Source organism: Chiloscyllium punctatum, chromosome 11 (genome assembly GCF_047496795.1).
Source record: "Chiloscyllium punctatum isolate Juve2018m chromosome 11, sChiPun1.3, whole genome shotgun sequence".
In the NCBI taxonomy this organism is placed as follows: domain Eukaryota; kingdom Metazoa; phylum Chordata; class Chondrichthyes; order Orectolobiformes; family Hemiscylliidae; genus Chiloscyllium; species Chiloscyllium punctatum.
The window spans coordinates 72,175,247-72,196,173 of NC_092749.1; the positions used below are offsets into that span (position 1 = coordinate 72,175,247).

Sequence of the window (20,927 nt, forward strand, 5' to 3'; positions counted from 1 at the left end):
AATAAACAGCTTGTGAGGCCTTGGTTTTTTTTTGATGTTGGAACAATAGAAGCAGTGTGAATGAGTGGGATCAGGCTCCCGCGGAACCAGAGTTTTAGTTCAACTTTCAGTAGTTGTTGGAGTTTGGAAATTTCCATACATCTCTCCTTGCTACAGCAAAATGCTTAAATTCACTCTCGCTGCCAGAGTTTTCTCTTGATGATCTTCCCTCCCAGACTGGAGAAACATTGCACGCAAGACATTCAATTTGACCGAACTTGCCTTTTCCAAAGGTGTGTTACTATATTGGAACAATTACTGTTTAGTAGTTAAATAATCTATTCTTTTGTTAAGTTTTCCAATAGAATTAAAGTTAGACCAATTCTTCTTTCATTCATTTGTATTTTAACTGTAGAATAAGAATAAAGTGAATTTTGCTTAAAGCCAAGTAGTGTGACCAGTTGAACTACATCTGAAGCATAGCACTTTACGCTTGCCTTTAAATTAAAAAAAAAACAGGGTCTAATCTATCTCCTTGATATATTTGAAACTGGTTTGGTCTGGTCCATAACAGTTTGCATATGAAATTGTTGTGTGTGGTAAATAACATAGTGAGTTACAGGCACAGACAGACAAATGCAGATATGATGCAGTGGCTGTAAGGGAATCCTAGCTTAAAGAAGGGTAACGTTGCTTGTTAAATATTACTGGATACAAGAAATTTAGAAAAGTAGGAAAGTAAGAAAAGAGGGAGGGGTGGTGGTATTGATAAAGGAAAACATTTCAGTGCTGGAGAGTTAGGATATCCCTCATGTCAAAGACAAAATTTAACTTGGCTAGAGGTAAAGAACAAAATAAATTCATTGCACTGTATAGTCTAAAGGGCATCAACTAATGGGAAAAGTGTAGAGGTCAGAATGTTAAGGAAATTACAGACATGTAGAAGAATTATGAAGTATTTATAATGGAGAACTCTAATAATCCATTAAACATGAAAACATCTCTGAACTCTCAGCATTTGTGGGAGGAACATACAGCTACTCACCCCTGGTAAAAACAATGACTGCAGATGCTGAAAATCAAATACTGGATTAGTGGTGCTGGAAGAGCACAGCAGTTCAGGCAGCATCCAATGCTGCCTGAACTGCTGTGCTCTTCCAGCACCACTAATCCAGCTACTCACCCCTCTCTTCCCTACCAGAATCACATCTCCCTGCTCCTACCAACCCTATTCTTACCAAGGCTGCAGAAAATACTGAGTTTATATATTCATGTTCATTTTATGGAAAGGCTTTTTAATTAACAGTCTGTGAGAAATTTATGATAATATCTTTTGATCTCTGACAAAATGGCACAGTGGCTGAGTGGTTAGCACTGCTGCCTCACAGCACGAAGGACCCAGGTTCAATTCCACCCTTGGATGATTGTCTATGAGGAATTTGTATATTCTCCTGTGACTGTGTTGGTTTCCTCTGGGTGCTTTGATTTTCTCCGACAGTGCAAAGATGTTTAGGTGGATTGGTCATATTAAATTGCCCACAGTATTGAGGGATATGCAGGTTAGGTGGATTGGCCATGGGAAATGCAGGGTTATAGGGATGGGTAGGTAAGTGGATCTGGATGGGATGCTTTTTGAATGTTTGGTGTGGACTTGATGGATCAAATGGCCTGCTTCCACACAAGGATTCGATGACTACCATTTCAAGCCCTATTGTATCATGCATCATATTTGTCTTGAAATCTCTTAAGAGGTGTTTAGCAATGCAGAGGACATAAGTAAAGTCTCTAAATGAATGATTTTAAACAGAATAATATGATGCTCTCCGATGACACAGTTGGCAACTGCACTGTATGGTACTGAGCTTGATCACATAGGAATTACCCAGTCACTCTGTGCTCATATCCGTTTTGAGACAACAGAGGGTATTATTTATGAAAGTAGTTGGTGAACCTTGCTACAAATTTGAAGTAGCTTTGAGATGTCCTTCTCTGGTAAAGCATCAGCAGTCTTTCCTGTAAACAAACACATATCCCTGGTGATAAAGGTAATTCCTGTTACCTATTATTCATCCATGATGGCAAAACCTAAGCCTGCATAACAATGAGGCAACTTTCATACGAACAGAATGTGTTGATTTCCCTTTTGCAATCTTCTGAAAGGTTGATGAATAACATTAGCAATAACAATTTGATCCAAATTGTTGAACTGTTTATGTTTCAGTTAAATAAATGAGGAATTATGCTTCACTAACCATGTAAGTATGCTGAAGTATATGTATTTTGCTGAAAGTCTTTTTTTTCCTCTTTTTGTGGGCGGCACGGTGGCACAGTGGTTAGCACTGCTGCCTCACAGCGCCAGAGACCCGGGTTCAATTCCCGCCTCAGGCGACTGACTGTGTGGAGTTTGCACGTTCTCCCCGTGTCTGCGTGGGTTTCCTCCGGGTGCTCCGGTTTCCTCCCACACTCCAAAGATTTGCAGGTCAGGTGAATTGGCCATGCTAAATTGTCCGTAGTGTTAGGTAAGGGGTAGGTATGGGTGGGTTACGCTTCGGCGGGGCGGTGTGGACTTGTTGGGCCGAAGGGCCTGTTTCCACACTGTCAGTAATCTAATCTAATCTAATCTAAAACCTTGGGCATTGTGAAAGCTCTTTGGAAGCAGTAAAATAAGGTGATGCATTCCTTGTTGTTAGTAATCTTTGTGAATTCCCATTTCAGTGATTTTATTCTTTATTGTAAAATATACTTTATTTATAAATTATCTATAAGTAAATACAATGGATCCCAAACATTTCAGTCCAGACTTTACAGAAAATAGAGAGGAATTTTGAAATTCCTCATTGGAGCTTCAATCTAGTTGCAACAAAAAGGCATTTTCTAAACATGAAAGGAAACTATTAACATTCCCATGAAGGTTACAAAGGTATTTTGAGTAAACTCATCGATATACCTTTATTCTAAAACTACAGCAGATGTCTAAAACAACTGACTTTATTTCATTAGCTTTAAATAGTAACATACGACATGTATCTAAATGCTTTCCAAAGAAAATGCTTCAAAATCCCAAAATGCAATGCAGTGAATATAGATTGGCACCTTTGTGTTTAAAATATCTAAAAGGCAATTATTTTTGTTTTTCAATCATGCTATGGAGTATCTATTTTTGTAAGCATAGAAATGTTGCAAACTAGACTCATTATCCTGGGTACTTACCCAAAAGTGCAAGGAGCTAACTCCCACAGATTAATAAGTAATGTGTTCCAGACAGAAAAAAATCTGATGGTGCTGTTTGTGCAAATAATACCTTAGTAGGATTAAAAACGTTATTATTGTTCTGATCAATCCACTTCAATACATCAATATATTCAAGAATATATTGAAAATATTAACACCACCTGACAAAATGGCATTGGCAACAAGCATCAGTTTACAATATTGATGAATTCTGTTAAGCACTTCAGCAAAACACCATAAGGAATTGTAAAGCTTCTTACCTCAGGTGCAACAAAGTTGGCAGTATAACATGGAGTCATTAGAAGGCCATTCTCAGCTCGGAGTTGCTTGGCAAAACCAAAGTCACAAATTCTAATTGATTCTGGATTTCCTGATTCATCCACATACAAAATGTTACTCGGCTTCAGATCTCGATGAACAACCTACAGGAATGAGAAAGCAGCACTGAATCATCAACTATAAATCACAAATGATCCATCTGCTCCCGACGAGTTTGTGATGACTGCTGCCAGTGAGTTTCTTGTTTGCTGGGAGTGCTGGATTCTACGATGATGTTTAATGCTGGGCATTCCAGTGCAGAGTCTGCGGCCAATAATTTATACCTTCAGTGGGCAATAATCTAGCAGTATAGGTTGTCTGCCTCATACGGAAACTTCCCAGGCAGTGAAAATGACAATTACTCTCTCCATGCTATCATCAAGCTCTATCAAGAGAAGTGATCTATCACTATTTGTTTAAAATAATGTACAGAAGAATTTTCTATCAATTCATTAACCAGAAAATAACACACAGAAGAAATTCAGTTGCAAAGGAGATTCTACCCACATACTTATTATGGTACTTATCAGGATAAAGGATGTCAATTCCAGAGAGCCAAATACTTTTCATTTTTAGCACCATGTATCAGCATCAAGTAGGCCCAGGTCAAGTACTGCAGAGTATGAGTAAGATAACAGAATGAATTAAACATAGAACGATTTCTCGCCTGGCTTACTCCTCAATTAACACTGAAGTAACACTGATATAGCACTGTGAAATTTTCAGTATTCACCATAGCACATTCCTGACTACTTCTGGCTGAATGTGGATTGAAATTGCCCATATTCATTTCAGAGAGGAACTTTGCAGGCATCTAGAGAGCCCAGAATGAATGGAAATACGCTTAACAGTTTCTAAACTAAGCCAAGGGAGAAAAGAAATCTTTCATTTATATAACACCCTTCACAACTTTAGGATATTGCAAATCACTTTGAAGTGAATATAGTCACTGCTGTAATTGAGGAAAGTCAACAATGAATTTTACACTCAGCAAATTCCCCAAAACTATATGGTAATGACCAGACAGGCAGATGAGAGTTAAGTGACAGAATGGTACTCCATTGTGCTGAAATATCAGTTTAAATTTTGTGTTCAACTCTCTGGAATGAAACTTAATTTCATACCATATGGCTCACAGGGAAGTGCTGACACTGAGCTACAGGAGAGAGCATAAACCCATAACATCTGGTTGCTTGAAATATGCTGCATGATGAAAGGAACTTTAATGGCCAAGGGCTTTTAGCAGGACCCAATGGCTTCAGTTAATTTCTCAAACGCCTGCAGCAGAATGAGAGCAAGAGAATTTTAATCACCAAACTTTCATTAGCATTCTGAGCAGGAAGCCTTGGGAAAACACATAAGGCACCAACTGGCTACAGGTTAAAGGATCAGAACTGGCTCCAGGGACTGTTGAGCTGGAAAGAGATGGTACAGGAAGGCCAGGAGGAATCTGGGCAAGAGGCAGTTTAAACAATCCACTGTCCTCTCTTCAAAAAGACAGCAAGATCATGTAGGAGGGCCTCTACAGTTTCCTTGTTTCCTTCATGTTAGCCTAAACCTGACAAGCAAAAGGAGGGCCTCAGGGCAAAGTTAACATCCCTATTAGGGCTTGGTTCTTTAATTGGAGCTCAATTCAGTTATGTGGATTAAGATTATGTTGGCTATTGTCACATAGATATACAGCATGTAAACAGACCCTTCCGTCCAACTCATGCTGACCAGATATCCTAAATTAATCTAGTTCCATTTGCCAGCATTTGACCCATATCCCTGTAAACCCTTCCTTTTCATGTACCCATCCAGATGCCTTTTAAATGTTGTAATTGTACCAGCCTCCATCACTTCCTCTGGTAGCTCATTCCATACACACACCACCCTCTGCATGAAAGTCTTTCTCCTCTAACCTTAAACCTATGCCCTCTAGTTTTGGACTTTGCTACCCTGGAGAAAAGACCTCAGCTATTCACCCTATCTATGCATGTCATGATTTTATGAACCTCTGTAAGTTCACCCCTCAGCCTCCAACATTCCAGGGAAAATAACCCCAAACTATTCAGCATCTCTCTTTGGCTCAAATCATCCAATCCTGGCAACATCCTTGTAAATCTTTGCTGAACTCTTTCAAGTTTCACAACATCTTTCCAATAGCAGGGGGACCAGAACTGAATGCAGTATTCCAAAAGTGACCAAACTAATTTCCTGTACAGCCTCAACATGTCCTCCCAACTCCTATACTTAATGTCCTAATCATTAAAGGAAAGCATACCAATTTTTTTCTTCACTATCTTGTCTACCTGAGACTCCACTTTCAAGGATCTATGAACCTGCTCTCCAAAGTCTCTTTGTTCAGTAACACTCCCCAGGACCTTACCATTAAGTCTATAATCCCTACCCTGATTTGCTTGTCCAAAATGCAGCACTTCACATTTATCAAAATTAAACGCTAACTGCCACTCCTTGGCCCATCACATCAAGGTGCTGTTGTTCTCTGAGATAATCTTCTTGGTTGTCCACTATACCAACAATTTTAGCATCATCTGTAAACTTATTAACCATTACTCCAATGTTCATATCCAAGTAATTTATATAACTGTCAAAAAGCAGTGGACCCAGCACCAACCATTGTGGCACACTGCTGGTCATAGGCCACCAGACTGAAAAGCAAACTCCACCACCACCCTGTATCTTCTACCTTCAAGCCAGTTCTGTAACCACATGACTAGTTTTCCCTGTATTCCATGTGATCTAACTTTGCTAATCTGGAGAAAGTGAGGACTGCAGATGCTGGAGATCAGAGTTGAGAATGTGGTGCTGAAAAAACACAGCAGGTCAGGCAGCATCTGAGGAGCAGGAGAATCGACGTTTCTGGGACCCTGTTGAACATCTTAGCGAAGTCCATATAAATCACATACATCATTCTGCCGTCATCAATCCTCTTTGTTACTTTTTCAAAAGTCTCAATTAAGTTAGTGAGACACAATTTCCCATGCACAAAGCCATGTTGATTATTCATAATCAGTCCTTGCCTTTCCAAACACATGTATATCCAGTCTCTCAGAATTCCCTTCATCAACTTGCCCACCACCAATGTCAGGCTTGCTGGTCTAGAGTTCCCTGGCTTTTCCAAATCATCTTTCTTAAATAGTGGCACCATATTAGCCAACCTTCAAGTTCCGGTAACTCACCTGCTGCTATTGATAATACAAATATCTCAGCCAGAGGCTCAGCAATCACTCCCCCAGCATCCCACAAACTTCGACAGAGACCTGATCAGGTACTGGAGATTTATCCATCTTTATACATTTTAAGATGTCTAGTACCTCTTCCTCTGTAATATGGACATTTTTCAAGTTGCTGTTATTTATTTCCCCAAGATGTCTAGCTTCCACCTCCTTCTCTACAGTAAATACAAATGTAAAATACTCATTTAGTATATCCTCCATATCCTGCAGTCCATACATAGGCTGCCTTGCTGATCTTTAAAAGGCCTTATTCTCTCCCTAGTTACCCTTTTGTCCTCAATGTATTTGTTGAATCCTTCCGGATTTTCCTTAATCCTATTTGCCAAACCTATCTCATGCCCTTTTTTGTCCTCCTGATTTCCCTCAAGTATACTTCTACTCTTCTTGGGATTCACTTAAATTGTCTCTACCTGACACACGTTTCCTTCTTTTTCTTGACCAGAACCTCAATTTCTCTAGTCATTCAGCATTCCCTACATTTGCTCTGCCTTGCCCTTCATTGTAACAGGAACATAATGTCTCTGGACTTTTGTTATTTCATTTTTGAAGGCCTCTGATTTTCCAGTCATCCCTTTGCCTGCAAATATCCACCCCCACACAACTTTTGAAAGTTCTTGCCTAATGTTGTCAAAATTGTCCTTCCTCCAATTTAGAACATTAACTTTTAGATCTGGACTATCCTTTTCCATCATTATTTTGAAATAAATAGAACTTTTATCACTGGCCCTAGAGTGCTCCCCCACTGCCACATCAGTCACCTATTATTTCCCAAGAATAGATACATCCACATACTGAATCAGAAAATGTTCTTGCACACACTTAACAAATTCCTCTCTATCTAAACCCTTAACACAATGGCAGTCCCAGTCTATGTTTGGAAAGTTAAAATCCCCTATCATTACCATCCTATTATTTTTATAGGTAACTGAGATCTCCTTATAAATTTGCTTCTCAATTTCCCAATGACTATTTGGGGGTCTACAGTACAATCCCAATAAGGTGATCATCCCTTTCTTATTTCTCAGTACCATCTAAATAACTTCCCTGTCCCTGGAATATCCTCCCTAAGTACAGCTGTAATGTTATTTGTCATCAAAAACGTCACTCCACCTCCTTTCTTGCCCCCCTTTCTATCCTTCCTGCAGCATCTGGGACATTAAGGTGTCAGTCCTGTCCATTCCTGAGCCACATCTTTGTAATAGCCATGATATCCCAGCCCCATGTCCCCAACCATTCCTGAGTTCATCTGCCATACCTGTTAGGCCTCTTGCACTGAAATAAATGCAGTTTAGTTTATCAGTTCTACCTTGTTCTCTGCTTTGTTCCTGCTTGACTTGACTGTTTGACTTGCTCCTTTCCCCAACTGCACCAGCCTCAGACTGATCTCTTTTCTCACTATCTCCCTGGGTCTCCCCAATCCCCCTTACTAATTTAAATCCTATCGAGCAGCTCTAGCAAACTTCTCCACGAGTATACAGTCCGTTCAACTATAACATGCGTTTCTCCAATGTGAATTGGCGTTAACGCAATTGAAGAATTTTGACTATTATTTATAGAAAGCAAACTTTCCTTACCTCTATTGGCTGTAACATGATTCCGGCGCCATTGGTTTAAAGGGCGTGTCTATTGTGTATTTTTTAAATAATGCGACACTGCATGATAACGGAACTATCGTGTTAAATCAGAACTGACTGTATTAATCAACTTCTGATTCTGGTGCAATCCACCCTTCTACCCAGGAGTGATTTCAATGATACAAAAATGTAATCCTTCTCTCCTGCACCACTTCCTCAGCCACACATTCATCTGCTATATCCTCTTATTGCTACTCTCACTAGCTTGTGGCACCCGGAGTAACCCAGATATTACTACCCTCCAGGACCTAGGTTTTAAATTCCTGCCTAATTTCCTAAACTCTGTCCTCAGAACCTTGTCCTTTTCTTATGATGTTAGTTCCAATGTGTACAACAACCGGTTGCTGGTTCTTCTCCCCTTTGAGAGTATTCTGCACTTCTCCGAAATATCCTTGATCCTGGCACCAGAGAGGCAACACATCATTGTGATATCTCAAACTGTAGGATTCAAGGGTTGTTCTGGAGCGCGTGTATATGGAGCTAGATTATGACATTGTCAGGAAGATGGGAATGAGAGGGCACTGGCTCTGATCTTATCTAGTAGTTCTGTAAATGTAAATGTACACTTAGAAGGATCTCTACCTCTACCTCTAATGAGCTCTCTTACAAGAGCAAGATATGCTAGATCTTCCAAGGCAATTCAAAACGAAAATAATTTGTGAGCAGCAGCAAATCCAACAAAAACAAATGCTGGCAAGAAGTGACTAATCAGACCCAGAAAAGCCTCATAAAATAGTTGGAAAAGGCCTAAATATCCAGCAGCAGAAGCAGAGAGCAATGGGCGAAGGACTTCAAGACCAAGTCAGGGTAGAGGTGGGTAATCATGAAGGCAAAAGTGAGGACTGCAGATGCTGGAGAAAGTGGTGCTGGAAAAGCACAGCAGGTCAGACAGCATCCGAGGAGCAGGAGAAGGGCAAAACCCCTTTAGTAATGAGGCTGCGAATTGAAGGGATGGTGAGATAATCATGAAGGCAGCCAAGTATTTAACACAGGGAGCAGTGTGAGAAATGGGAAACTTGGCTCATGGTGAGCAGTGGACTCCATCCTAGCTTTCCAAGTCATGTTCCACAAAGTACAGGCCTCAAACAGCCAGGCAACGAAAACTGGACAAAGTGCTTTCCATGATATCGGGATGCTTTGGGCCCAGCAAATAGAAATAACAAGAATCAAATCATTACTTTTTTTGTATATAGTTGATCGCACTGCAGATGATATTCTGTGAATGGGGAGACATCCTCTTATGAGGATATCATTGAAGCCTTTGTGTATTTTAGATTTCATCAAAACATTAAATTCAACCTCCTATTACAAAGACAGGGTGAAAGAATCAGTTCATTTATAAATGATCTCCAGTTGACAATTGTGAGCAATGAACATAAAAGGATGATTTTATAAGATGATTTAATAATATTCATCTATGCTTTGGAAGAAGTCCTGTATGACTTTCTACAACCTATAAACATCATAAAAAGGGCAAAGGCAAATTAGAAAGAAAACTAGTATATCAGTACACTAGTATATCAGGTGTACCCGAGAACTCTGTGGGAAGCTAGAAAAGTGATTCCTGGGCCTCTTGCTGAGATATTTGTATCATCAATAGTCACAGGTGAAGTGCCAGAAGACTGGAGGTTGGCAAATGTGGTGCCATATTTAAGAAGGGTGGTAAGGACAAGCCAGGGAACTATAGACCAGTGAGCCTGACTTCGGTGGTGGGCAAGTCGTTGGAGGGAATTCTGAGGGATAGGATGCACATGTATTTGGAAAGGCAAGGACTGATTCGGGATAGTCAACATGACTTTGTGCATGGGAAATCATGTCTCAAAAACTTGATTGAGTTTTTTGAAGAAGTAACAAAGAAGATTGATGAGGGCAGAGCAGTAGATGTGATCTATATGGACTTCAGTAAAGCGTTCAACAAGGTTCCCCATGGGAGACTGAATGGCAAGGTTAGATCTCATGGATTACAGGGAGAACTAGCCATTTGGATACAGATCTGGGTCAAAGGTAGAAGACAGAGGGTGGTGGTGGAGAGTTGTTTTTCAGACTTGGAGGCCTGTGACCAGTGGAGTGACACAAGGATCAGTGCTGGGCCCTCTACTTTTTGTCATTTACATAAATGACTTGGATGCGAGCATAAGAGGTACAGTTAGTAAGTTTGCAGATGACACCAAAATTGGAGGTGTAGTGGACAGTGAAGAGGGTTACCTCAGATTACATCAGGATCTGGACTAGATGGGCCAATGGGCTGAGAAGTGGCAGATGGAATTTAATTCAGATAAATGCGAGGTGCTGCATTTTGGGAAAGCAAACCTTAGCAGGACTTATACACTTAATGGTAAGGTCCTAGGGAGTTTTGCTGAACAAAGAGACCTTGGAGTGCAGGTTCATAGCTCCTTGAAAGTGGAGTCGCAGGTAGATAGGATAGTGAAGAAAACGTTTGGTATGCTTTCCTTTATTGATCAGAGTATTGAATACAGGAGTTGGGAAGTCATGTTGCGGCTGTACAGGACATTGGTTAGGCCTCTGTTGGAATATTGTGTGTAATTCTGGTCTCCTTCCTATCAGAAAGATGTTGTGAAACTTGAAAGGGTTCAGAAAAGATTTACAAGGATGTTACCAGGGTTGGAGGATCTGAGCTACAGGGAGAGGCTGAACAGGCTGGGGCTGTTTTCCCTGGAGCGTCGGAGGGGTGACCTTATAGAGGTTTACAAAATTGTGAGGGGCATGGATAGGATAAATAGACAAAGTCTTTTCCCTGGGGTCAGGGAGTCCAGAACTAGAGGGCATGGGTTTAGGGTGAGAAGAGAAAGATATAAAAGAGACCTAAGGGGCAACTTTTTCACGCAGAGGGTGGTACGCGTATGGAATGAACTGCCAGAGGATGTGGTGAAGGCTGGTACAATTACAACATTTAAGAGGCATTTGGATGGGTATATGAATAGGAAGGGTTTGGGGGGATATGGGCCGGATGCTGGCAGGTGGGACTTGATTGGGTTGGGATATCTGGTCGGTATGGACGGGTTGGACCAAAGGGTCTATTTCCATGTTGTACATCTCTATGACTCTATGACTCTATAAAATATAAAAATGGACAGCAAGCATCTGTAAGTACACAAAAGGGAAGAAAATAGGGAAAGTGAATGTTAGTCCCTTGCAGGAAAAGACTAGGAAATTAATAATGGGGGACACAGAAATGGCAGAGTTACGAAATCAATATTTTGCTTCAGTTTTCACAGTGCAGAACATTAGCAACATCGCAATAGTAACAGGTAATACAGAGGGTTCTAGAAAGAACGGAACCTGGGAAAATTGTCATCACTAGGGACTATTGGGAGTGAAGGCAGTCAGGTCCTTAGGGCCCTATCACCTACATCTCAGGGTCTGAAAGGAAGTGGCAGCAGAGTTACAATGTTCCAAAATTACCTGGATGACAGAAAGATTCTAGTGAATTGGAAAAATGCTATTACAACACCTTTATTCAAAAATAAGGGGCGGCAGAAAATAGGAAACCACAGACCAGTTAGTTTAATGTGCAATTGGGAAATTATTAGAATTCATTATTAAAGAAGTAAATTGGATGGTCTGCGAGAGATCTCCAAAGTTGTCTGCTTGACCACAAGGGAGGAGTGAAGTGGGAGATGGCACAGGGCAGGGTGACACTAGGCACATGGACACACCAGATGGCCGCTGAGCCATAAATTGGCCACTTGATACACAAGATGGCCACCAGACCACAATATGGAAAGAGACAACAGAGCAAACACAGATACTGCCTGGGACCACCTGGTTGCCAGCACAACGCACTCACAACCTGATTAGCTTAAGGCGGGTAGGGGTGAGAATATACATGAGTAGTGTATACTGCCTGCTGATATGTCTGGGTCCAGGCAACACCATTGACAGAAATGTTAACTGTTTGATAGACTCAATACAAAGTGCTAATAGCCAGGGCTGCAGTAATCATCCTTCTCAGGAAGAGTGATTAGTGCCCATTACTACAGCAATGGACATCCATGTAGACATTGAAATTGACAATGACCGCACGGAAATTAACAAAGGCTGTGCTGGAACTGACAATGACTGCACTAAAACTATCAATGATTCTGCAATGTTTACAATAAACAAACTATGTTACAAAGACAATAACCTCATCACTGACCTATTACATTACAAAATGTATAAAAGTATCTTAACATGTGCTCGAGGTGGAGAGAAGACTTTCGGCTCACCACTGCACAGTTGATGTCTCTCTCTCTCTCTCTCTCTCCGGAACTCGGGTATTTCCTTGTACAATAAACTCTGTCGTTGAACCCCGACTCTGACTCTGAGGCTGGTGATTTTCCCCACAACAATAGAAAGCATTGTTTTATGAAGGGTAAACCAATTTGCTAGTTATTTGAAGAGGCAACAACCACATTGGATAATGGGGAACCTGTAGATATCGTGTATCTGGACTTCCAGAAGGTATTTGAAAAGGTGCTGCAAAAGTCTGTTACACATGGTAAGATCACATGGGGTTAGGAGTATGTTATTATCTTGGATAGGTAATTGGCTAACCAACAGAGAACAGAAAGTCAGGATAAATGGGTCTTTTTCTGTTTGGAAAGATGTTAACTAATGTAAACTTCAGCCCCAACAATTTACAATCTACATCAATGACTTGGATGTAGGAATAGAAAGTACTAGAGCCAAATTTGCAGATGACACTAAAATGGATGGGAAACAAAGCCATAATGAAAAAATCAGAAATTTACAAATGGATAAGGATTTGTGAAAGGGCCAAAATTTGGCAAATTAAATTTAATGTGAAAATGGAGATCACCCATATTGGTGAGATGAATAAAAAGACAACTTATAGAGTATCATCTAAATAGAGAGGAACTTCAGAGTGCTTTGGTGCAGGAGAATCTTAGTGTGCTCATGCAAGAATTGCAAAAAACTAGTATGCAGGGACAGTGGTTAACAAGGAAAACAAATGACATTTATTGTCAAAGACAGAGTATAAAAGTAGGCAAGTGTTCCTGCAACTGTACAAGGTATTAATAAGATTGCACACTGAGTATTGCAAACAATTTTGGTCCCTTGCTTGAGGAGGGATACAGTTGCATTGGAGGCAGTTCAGAAGCCATTCACTAGATTGATGCCAGGGATGAGGAGTTTGTCTAATGAACAGCAATTCAGCAGTTTCAGTCTATATTCTCTGGAATTTAGAAGAATGAGGGGAGATATGATTGAGATATCTAAGATGCTAAAGGGGATTGACAAAGTAGAGAGAATGTTTTCTCATGTGGGACAATCTAGAACAAGAGTTCATAGTTTTAGGATAAGGTGGAGCAGATTTTTAATAGAGCTGAGGAGAAATTATTTCTCTCAATGAGTCGTGGATTTATGGAATTCACCACCCCAGAATGATGTGCTGGGCCATTGATTAAATGTAAGGAGGAGATAAACAGATTTCTCAATTAGTAGTGGGCTGAAAAATTACAAACAACAGACAGATAAATGGAGTTGAGGCCGAGTTGAGATTATTCATATTCGTATTAAATGTTGGAACAGGCTTGAGAACTAAATTGCCTACTACTGCTCCTAACTCTTATGTTTTATTTGACATAGAGGAAAGCGGTACAGGATAGTTAGTCAGAATGAACTGCAAGATCAAACCCATATGTCCATAAAGAGTGATTGAGCAATCCTGGAAAATACTGTTTAAATGCTCAGCATTGGTGTAAATGAATATTCTGAAGTTATAGAGCTATACAGTAAGGAAACAGACCCTTCAGTCCAACTTCTCCATGCTAACCAGATATCCTACATTAATCTAGTCCCATTTGCCAGTATTTGGCCCATATCCCTTTAAACTCTTTCTTTTCATGTACCCATCAGATGCCTTTTAAATGTTGTAATTGTACCCACCTCCAACACTTCCCCTCTCGCTTCAAATCTATGCCCTCTAGTTTTGAACTCTCTTAGCCTGGGAAAAAGATATTGGCAATTCATCCTATCCATACTCCTCAGGATTTTATAAACCTGTATAAAGTCATCTCTCAGCTTCCAATGGTCCAGCCAGCTGAACATAAGTGTGCAGCTGACCATGGTTCAAGTTTCTTTGCTGTTAGGTAGAAAGATTTAAAATAGAGGAGCACATAAAGTATTAATAATACCTTCACTTTAAAGGATTGAAATACACTTTGAAATCACTGTTACAAAAAGACAGTTTAACGACTTTATGCAGTTTATCATATTTGACACCCTTAGGAAAATGTTAAGTCTAATGGTTCATCAAAAGTGAACTGACTTAATTTCTTCCAGCATCTTACTAAGAGCTGTAGTAGATAGGTAGGAGACTGGAAGAACACAGCAAGCCAGGCAGCATCTGGAAGTGGAGAAGTCAACGTTTCATGTATAACCCTTCTTCAGGATGGAAGGTGGGTGTAGGGGGAGCTGCAGATAAAAGGGGTGGCGGGGATGGGGTGGTGAAGTGGGGATAGGTGAAGACAGGTAGAGGGTGCAACCTGTTGGTCAATGGGAAGAATGAATCCAGTTGGTGGCAGAAGGAATGGAAGGGAGGGGGAAGGGCTGGGAAGGGAGTCGTGAATGGGAAGGGAAGTTACTTGAAATTGGCAAACTCAATGTTGAATCCTCTGGTTTGTAGGCTGCTCAGGCAAAAGATGAGGCGTTGTTCCTCCAATTTGTGGTTTGGTTCATTGTGGTAATAGAGAAGGCCATGGATGGTCATGTTAGAAAGGGAATGGGTAGGGGAATTAAAATAGGCGGTGACTGGGAGGTCCAGCCGGGCCCTGTGGGCCTGGCTGAGATGCTCAGTGAACTGTTCCCTAAGTTTACGCTTGGTCACACGATGCAGAAGAGTGCACATCGGGAACACCTGATGCAGTAAACTAGGTTGGAAGAGAGGCAGGTGAACTTCTGTCTCACCTGAAAGGAATGTCTGGAGCCCTGGATGGAGGTGAGGGGGGATGCTGTACCGGCAGGTTTTTATTTTTTCCAGTTGCAGGGGAAGGTAACTGGGGGTTCGGGGGTGGGGCGGGGGTGTGTTGGTGGGGAGAGTGGCACAAACCAAGGACTGTTGAAAGAACTGGTACTTGCGGAAGGCAGAGCAGGGTGGGGAGGGGAAGATGATTTTGATGGTGCGGTCTATTTGGAGTTGGCAGAAGTGTTTAAGGATGATGTGTTGGGTGCAGAGACTGGTGGGTTGGTAGGTAAGGACAAGGGGACTCTGCCTTTATTGTGTTTGGTGGGGGGGAGGGTTTAGAGCAGTGGAACAGGGAATGGAGGTGGTGAGGTAAAGGGCTGTCTGGATGACAGAGGGGGGAAAAGCACTTTGTTCAAAATAGGTGGACATCTGGGATGCATGGGAGTAGACTGTCTCTTCATCCGTACAGATGCGGCGGAGTTGGACGAATTGGGAGGTTGCAATAGAGTTCTTACTAAGAGCTAAGCCATCTCTGGAAATGGCACGGGCAATCTTAGATGCACCAGGGTAAGTGTTGTTTCTTTCTTCATTCCGTACACCTCAGTCTGAGTGAGTGAGTACTTGGAAGATTTACAGTCACCTTTATCAGAAAGGAGAAAGTGGTACCAGGCAGTTCAAACTGGAATTTACACTGATCATTGAGAAACTAGCATAAGAGAAACTGGGCTTTTCAACACATGATGCGTGTTGAGACTCTGTTCACTCTTTTGAACAACTGAAAATATTACTTAACTACATCAGCTGTTGGTTTAACAACATTGTTCCCACTGCAATGTTTTAAAATTTGTAGTCTTAAAACTAATTTGTTCATTCTAAGAAGAGATTTGAAGCTTCAGATAAATAAACAGCCCGTTTGAATATGACTTGAATCATGAGACCATTGTTTGTTCGGGCACAATACACATCTGAATATTCGTTACAAATAACAAGTACAATAATAATAGCTAACATGGTCTTATGGTTTTGTTGTTAAATGCTTATTCATCATCTCTCTGTAACCTTCTATTACTCAAGATGAGTCAACAAAATTTAATATAAATATTTGTGAGAGTGAAGTAAGAGTTTGATACTGTAGATGAGCATGAATAATAGAGACAAGGTAGCGTTATAAACTGGTGTAAAAATTCTCAGTTTATTGGTACAAAATTCCTTTATTCAGCAAATTAATGCTGAAATTAGCCCAATAACCATTAATGACCACGTCAACATAGCATGTAAAATAAATTTAGTAAATGTTTAAATCAGTAAATACCACCTTTTCCTAGTTGCTATCAGTTCTGATGAAAGGTCACTAGATTCAAAATGGTGATTCTGCTTTCTTGCCACAGATGCTGCCAGGCCTGCTGAATATCTCCAGCAATTTCTGTTTTTGTTTCAGATTTCCAGCATTTGTGGTTCTTTTATTTCACTGCTTTATTTCCCTACCTTGCAATACTAAACTCATTTGAAATGCATTTTCTTGGCTGTAAAGCACTTTAATACAATGATGTGTCAGGAGAGGCACCATATAAATGCAATAGTACTTTATTCTCTTAGATTTCTGAAACAATTTATGAAACAGTTTTTAGCCTAGAGGACAGGTGGTGGTATTCCTGACAAGTGGTAGCAATAATAGCTTCTTCCCTTATATCTTATGAGAATTGTCTTAGAGCACCTGGTTTTGGTTGGAGGTATATCTCCTTAAAATGTTTATTGTCCATATATCTCTCCACCATAAGCATGATGGTTCTCAGCATCTTTCAGCAGGCCATGTTCACGTTCTTATTGGGTTTTTCTCTGTCCTCAAAATTGAGTGCAAATTTAATCCTGGATGTCAACATCTTCACTACGTTCTGCAGGATGTTTACAACCATAAGTGATTCTCTTTATGAATGAAGAAAATTGGATATCAGGGATTGTATGCTGCTGGAACTGTGTAACTACTTCACATCCTTTGGTTCCAATACAAATTACCCCTGAATACAGGTATTACTTCACTACTCACCCTCTGGTCCCATTTAGTCCTCTTCATGGCTCTAGCTGAGACCTTGAACAGCTTTCATTCATTTTGTTGCATTACATTTACTTCACATTTATGCACAATTTCCCACAAAATGCAGAGTTCAAGAGACTGATGCTCCAAGCCATCTATAAATTATGGAAATTCTCCCAAGAACTGGGGTATGGTCTCTGCCTGCAACAGGAACAAACTGACCATTCCTACTTAAGTGACATAGGCTAGCCATTGCTGGTCTTTCTGCCTTTTCTAATTGTTGTTAACCTTTCAATGCCTGAATGCTTATAAGTTATCTGGTGATGTTTGCATCCTCTGGCTCATGTTGCTCAACATGAAATGCAGCAGGAGCGGACTCTCTTATCCTCCTTCCAAGCCAGAAAATATTGGGGATGTAGTCTGCCCAGAACATGGAAGTGCTCCAAGCTAAAGACAGAATTTAGAAGCAGGGCTTCAAGGAAAATGTACACATTTCCCCCAAGTTGATTTTTGGATGCATGTATACTGCATGACTCTGTGCTTATGGAAATTGAAATCTAGCAGATTAACAATGAGAACATACCCCTTGTGAGTGTAGGTATTCCACAGTCTTTGTGATTGTATAAAGTACTGCACTGGCCTCTCTTTCTGAGAAACACTTCTGCAGTAGGATCCTGTCCAGCAGCTCCCCTCCTCTCATTAGTTCCATGACAAGATACAAATACTTTCCATCATCATATACCTGAATTTAAAGCAAACAAAAACAAGGTCAGGTACGATTTATTTGCTTTAATGAGCTCTGTGATGCAACAAAGATTCACAAGTAAAATAGTATAGTTCATAACCTCACGCTCATATAATTTGCATAAAGCCATTCTAATACACAGTGTATGATATGTTTTCTGTTATTATCTTTGGAGAATTCAGCTTGGTATTGATGTGGTACTATTGTATGAAATCATAAGCCTATTACCTCTTTATCATGTATGTTGTGATTATAATTTCAGCAAACATAATGTGATTTCTGCTGAGCTTAATATGTTTGCAGTGCACTAGTTTAAAATAGACTGATCAACAATAAATGGTACATTGTGACAATTAGTTCAGGTTTTGGCTTGAAAACTGTAAGTGATAAGCAATCTTTTTTCATAACAAATTATTTATAGCTGAGACTCCATAGTGCAACAACAGACTCATCTCACTGCTCACTATATAGCGAACAACAAGAAACAATAAAATGATTTGAGATCCCTACTCGTATGTTTTCTCAAATTAGTACCTTGTCAATCCCCCCAAATCATTCATAATCCTGCAGAGATAAGGGGTTGAAACTAGTGAAGGGAGTCATTCTTATGTTCACAGATGAAGGCTTGCCCAACAGCAATACATATGACAAATTTGGAATTGTAGATAGAGTACTTCCAAATGACCAACTTGCAGTCCCACGAGGTCAGAATCAAGGACTCTGTTCCCTTCAACTGAATTACCTAACTCTCTAACAACCCCAGACCCTCCAGGTCTCCCTTTACCTTACTTTGTGACAGACTATTTTCAACCATTCCTCAAAGTGGAGACCCATCACATTTAACTTTGCTTCCAATTGTACTCCTTGCCTCCTCAGCCACTACATTACACCTTTGTAATGCCCATCTTATTGTGTCATGCAGGCAGATGTGCCCCCGTCATCTCCCTGGCCAGATCTCTGTCCACTCAAAAGACCATGTCAACACAACTGTACTGACAGCCTTTGACTCTAGCTGAAGTGCCAATGCACTAATAGACAAGGCATGATATGGCAAGGTATAATGCTGCTAATTACAGGTAAGCTCTCAATAAGTGAGCACTAAGACAGCAAGAAAGCATTTTTGAGATGCAGGCTGTTCCAATGCATGAGCTGGGTGGCTTGCCCCACTACTCAAAGTGTTCCTGTAGCAGCCTTTCAACGCTAGTCGCTGGTGCACTTTGCAATGTAGGTCTGTGGTTTCTAAACATTCTGCAAGGTGCCATGAGAATCATGAGATGGTGGAAGGTATCAGATGCCAATATGCATGGCTGAGGGATGCATGTGGCTGGTGCCCATGGATTGACCTGTGAGATGCTAATTGTTGCTGAGCAACTTGAATCTTCACAGCAGAAATCGATAGCTACCCACTTTGACTTCCATGTTGAGAATTTTCAGCATTCAGTTTGCTTGGCACATTTGGTGGGATAGGCAACTTCACATTAGTGAGGCAAGGTGAGGCACTAACAAAATAGCCAACAAGCAACAATTCTCCTTAATAGATAATTCAAGGCTACCGAGTGAGAAATTCATTGAAATGCAGGCCAGCTGCATTAAAAATGTGAGTTGCTCTCAACTTCGATATAGTACTTACTGGACTTCATGATTGATTTTGCAACAAAGCACACCATAGCCCATTTTGTACATGGCCCCTAGAAGACTCTACCTCAGTTTTCAATTCCAGACTCCATTCATTTGAATTTAAACACCATCAATTGTCATCATCTAATTTGAACCTATACCCTAAGTATTAGCTTGGTCTTCTAGATCAGTAATCAAATGATATTATCACTATACCACTGTCTCCCTTGTACTGGTACAGTAATTTGTGCAATACCTTCATTCAGTCCCACGGAAACAATACAGTCATAGCGTCATACAGCATGGAAACAGACCCTTTGGTCCAATCAGTCCACGCTGACCACGTACCCAAACTAAACTAAACCCAATTACCTGCATTTGGCCCAGATCCTGCCAAACCTTTCCTATCTGAAGAGTCTGTTTCCGTGTTATACGTCTCTCTGACTCTATTGGCAGGTGGGACTAGATTGGGTTCAGATATCTGGTCGGCATGGACCGAAGTTGGACCGAAGGGTCTGCTTCTGTGCTGTACATCTCTATGACTCTATACTCTATTTATGAACTTATCCAAATAACTTTTCAACATTGTAACTGTACCTGCAACCCTCACTTTCTCTGGCAGTTAATTCCATATTTACACTCTCTGTGCCCCTCATGTTCTTTTGAAATCTTTCTCCTCTCATCTTAAGAATGTGCCCTGTAGTTTTGAAAGCCTCCATTGAAGGGAAAGGATCCTTGCCATTCACCTTATCTATTCCCCACGTGATTTTATAAACCTCAATAAGGTCACCCCTCAACCTTCTATGTTCCAATAAAAATAATCTCAGTTTTTCCAGTCTATTTCTTTTATATCCTAAGCCCTTCATTCCCAGAAACGTGCTGGTAAACCTTTTCTGAACCCTATCTAGTTTAATAATATCCTTAGTTTATTTTTAGTATGGGAAGTATCTAATCAATAGTAATCATAATAAAATAGAATTTTAAAAATAATAATTACAAATGATTCAAGTGAGAAAATGACCAATGTAATAAATTGTGAGACAGTAGCTGAATTTTGAGAAGAATAGGTGGAAACTATGGAAGATAAATTGGAAAAAATAAGCTCTCTTGGTTCTCAAGTGACAAAGAATGAAAATGGCAGACAATATTTAATAAGGTGATTTTGAACAGAAAGATCACACTAGGCTGACATGCTTTA

General features: G+C 40.4%; 1 protein-coding gene across 5 annotated transcripts in view; it reads right to left on the reverse strand.

The window, feature by feature from the left end:
* The window catches only part of rps6ka2 (ribosomal protein S6 kinase, polypeptide 2), a 436,546-nt gene that overhangs the window by 30,497 nt on the left and 385,122 nt on the right, over window positions 1–20,927 (reverse strand). For all 5 annotated transcript variants that reach the window (XM_072581035.1, XM_072581037.1, XM_072581038.1 and 2 more), the window contains 2 exons: window positions 17,951–18,109; window positions 3,471–3,632 (listed from right to left, as the gene is read on the reverse strand). In XM_072581035.1, the coding sequence (XP_072437136.1) occupies window positions 3,471–3,632; window positions 17,951–18,109 (321 nt within the window). The remainder of the gene's footprint in view (window positions 1–3,470; window positions 3,633–17,950; window positions 18,110–20,927) is intronic.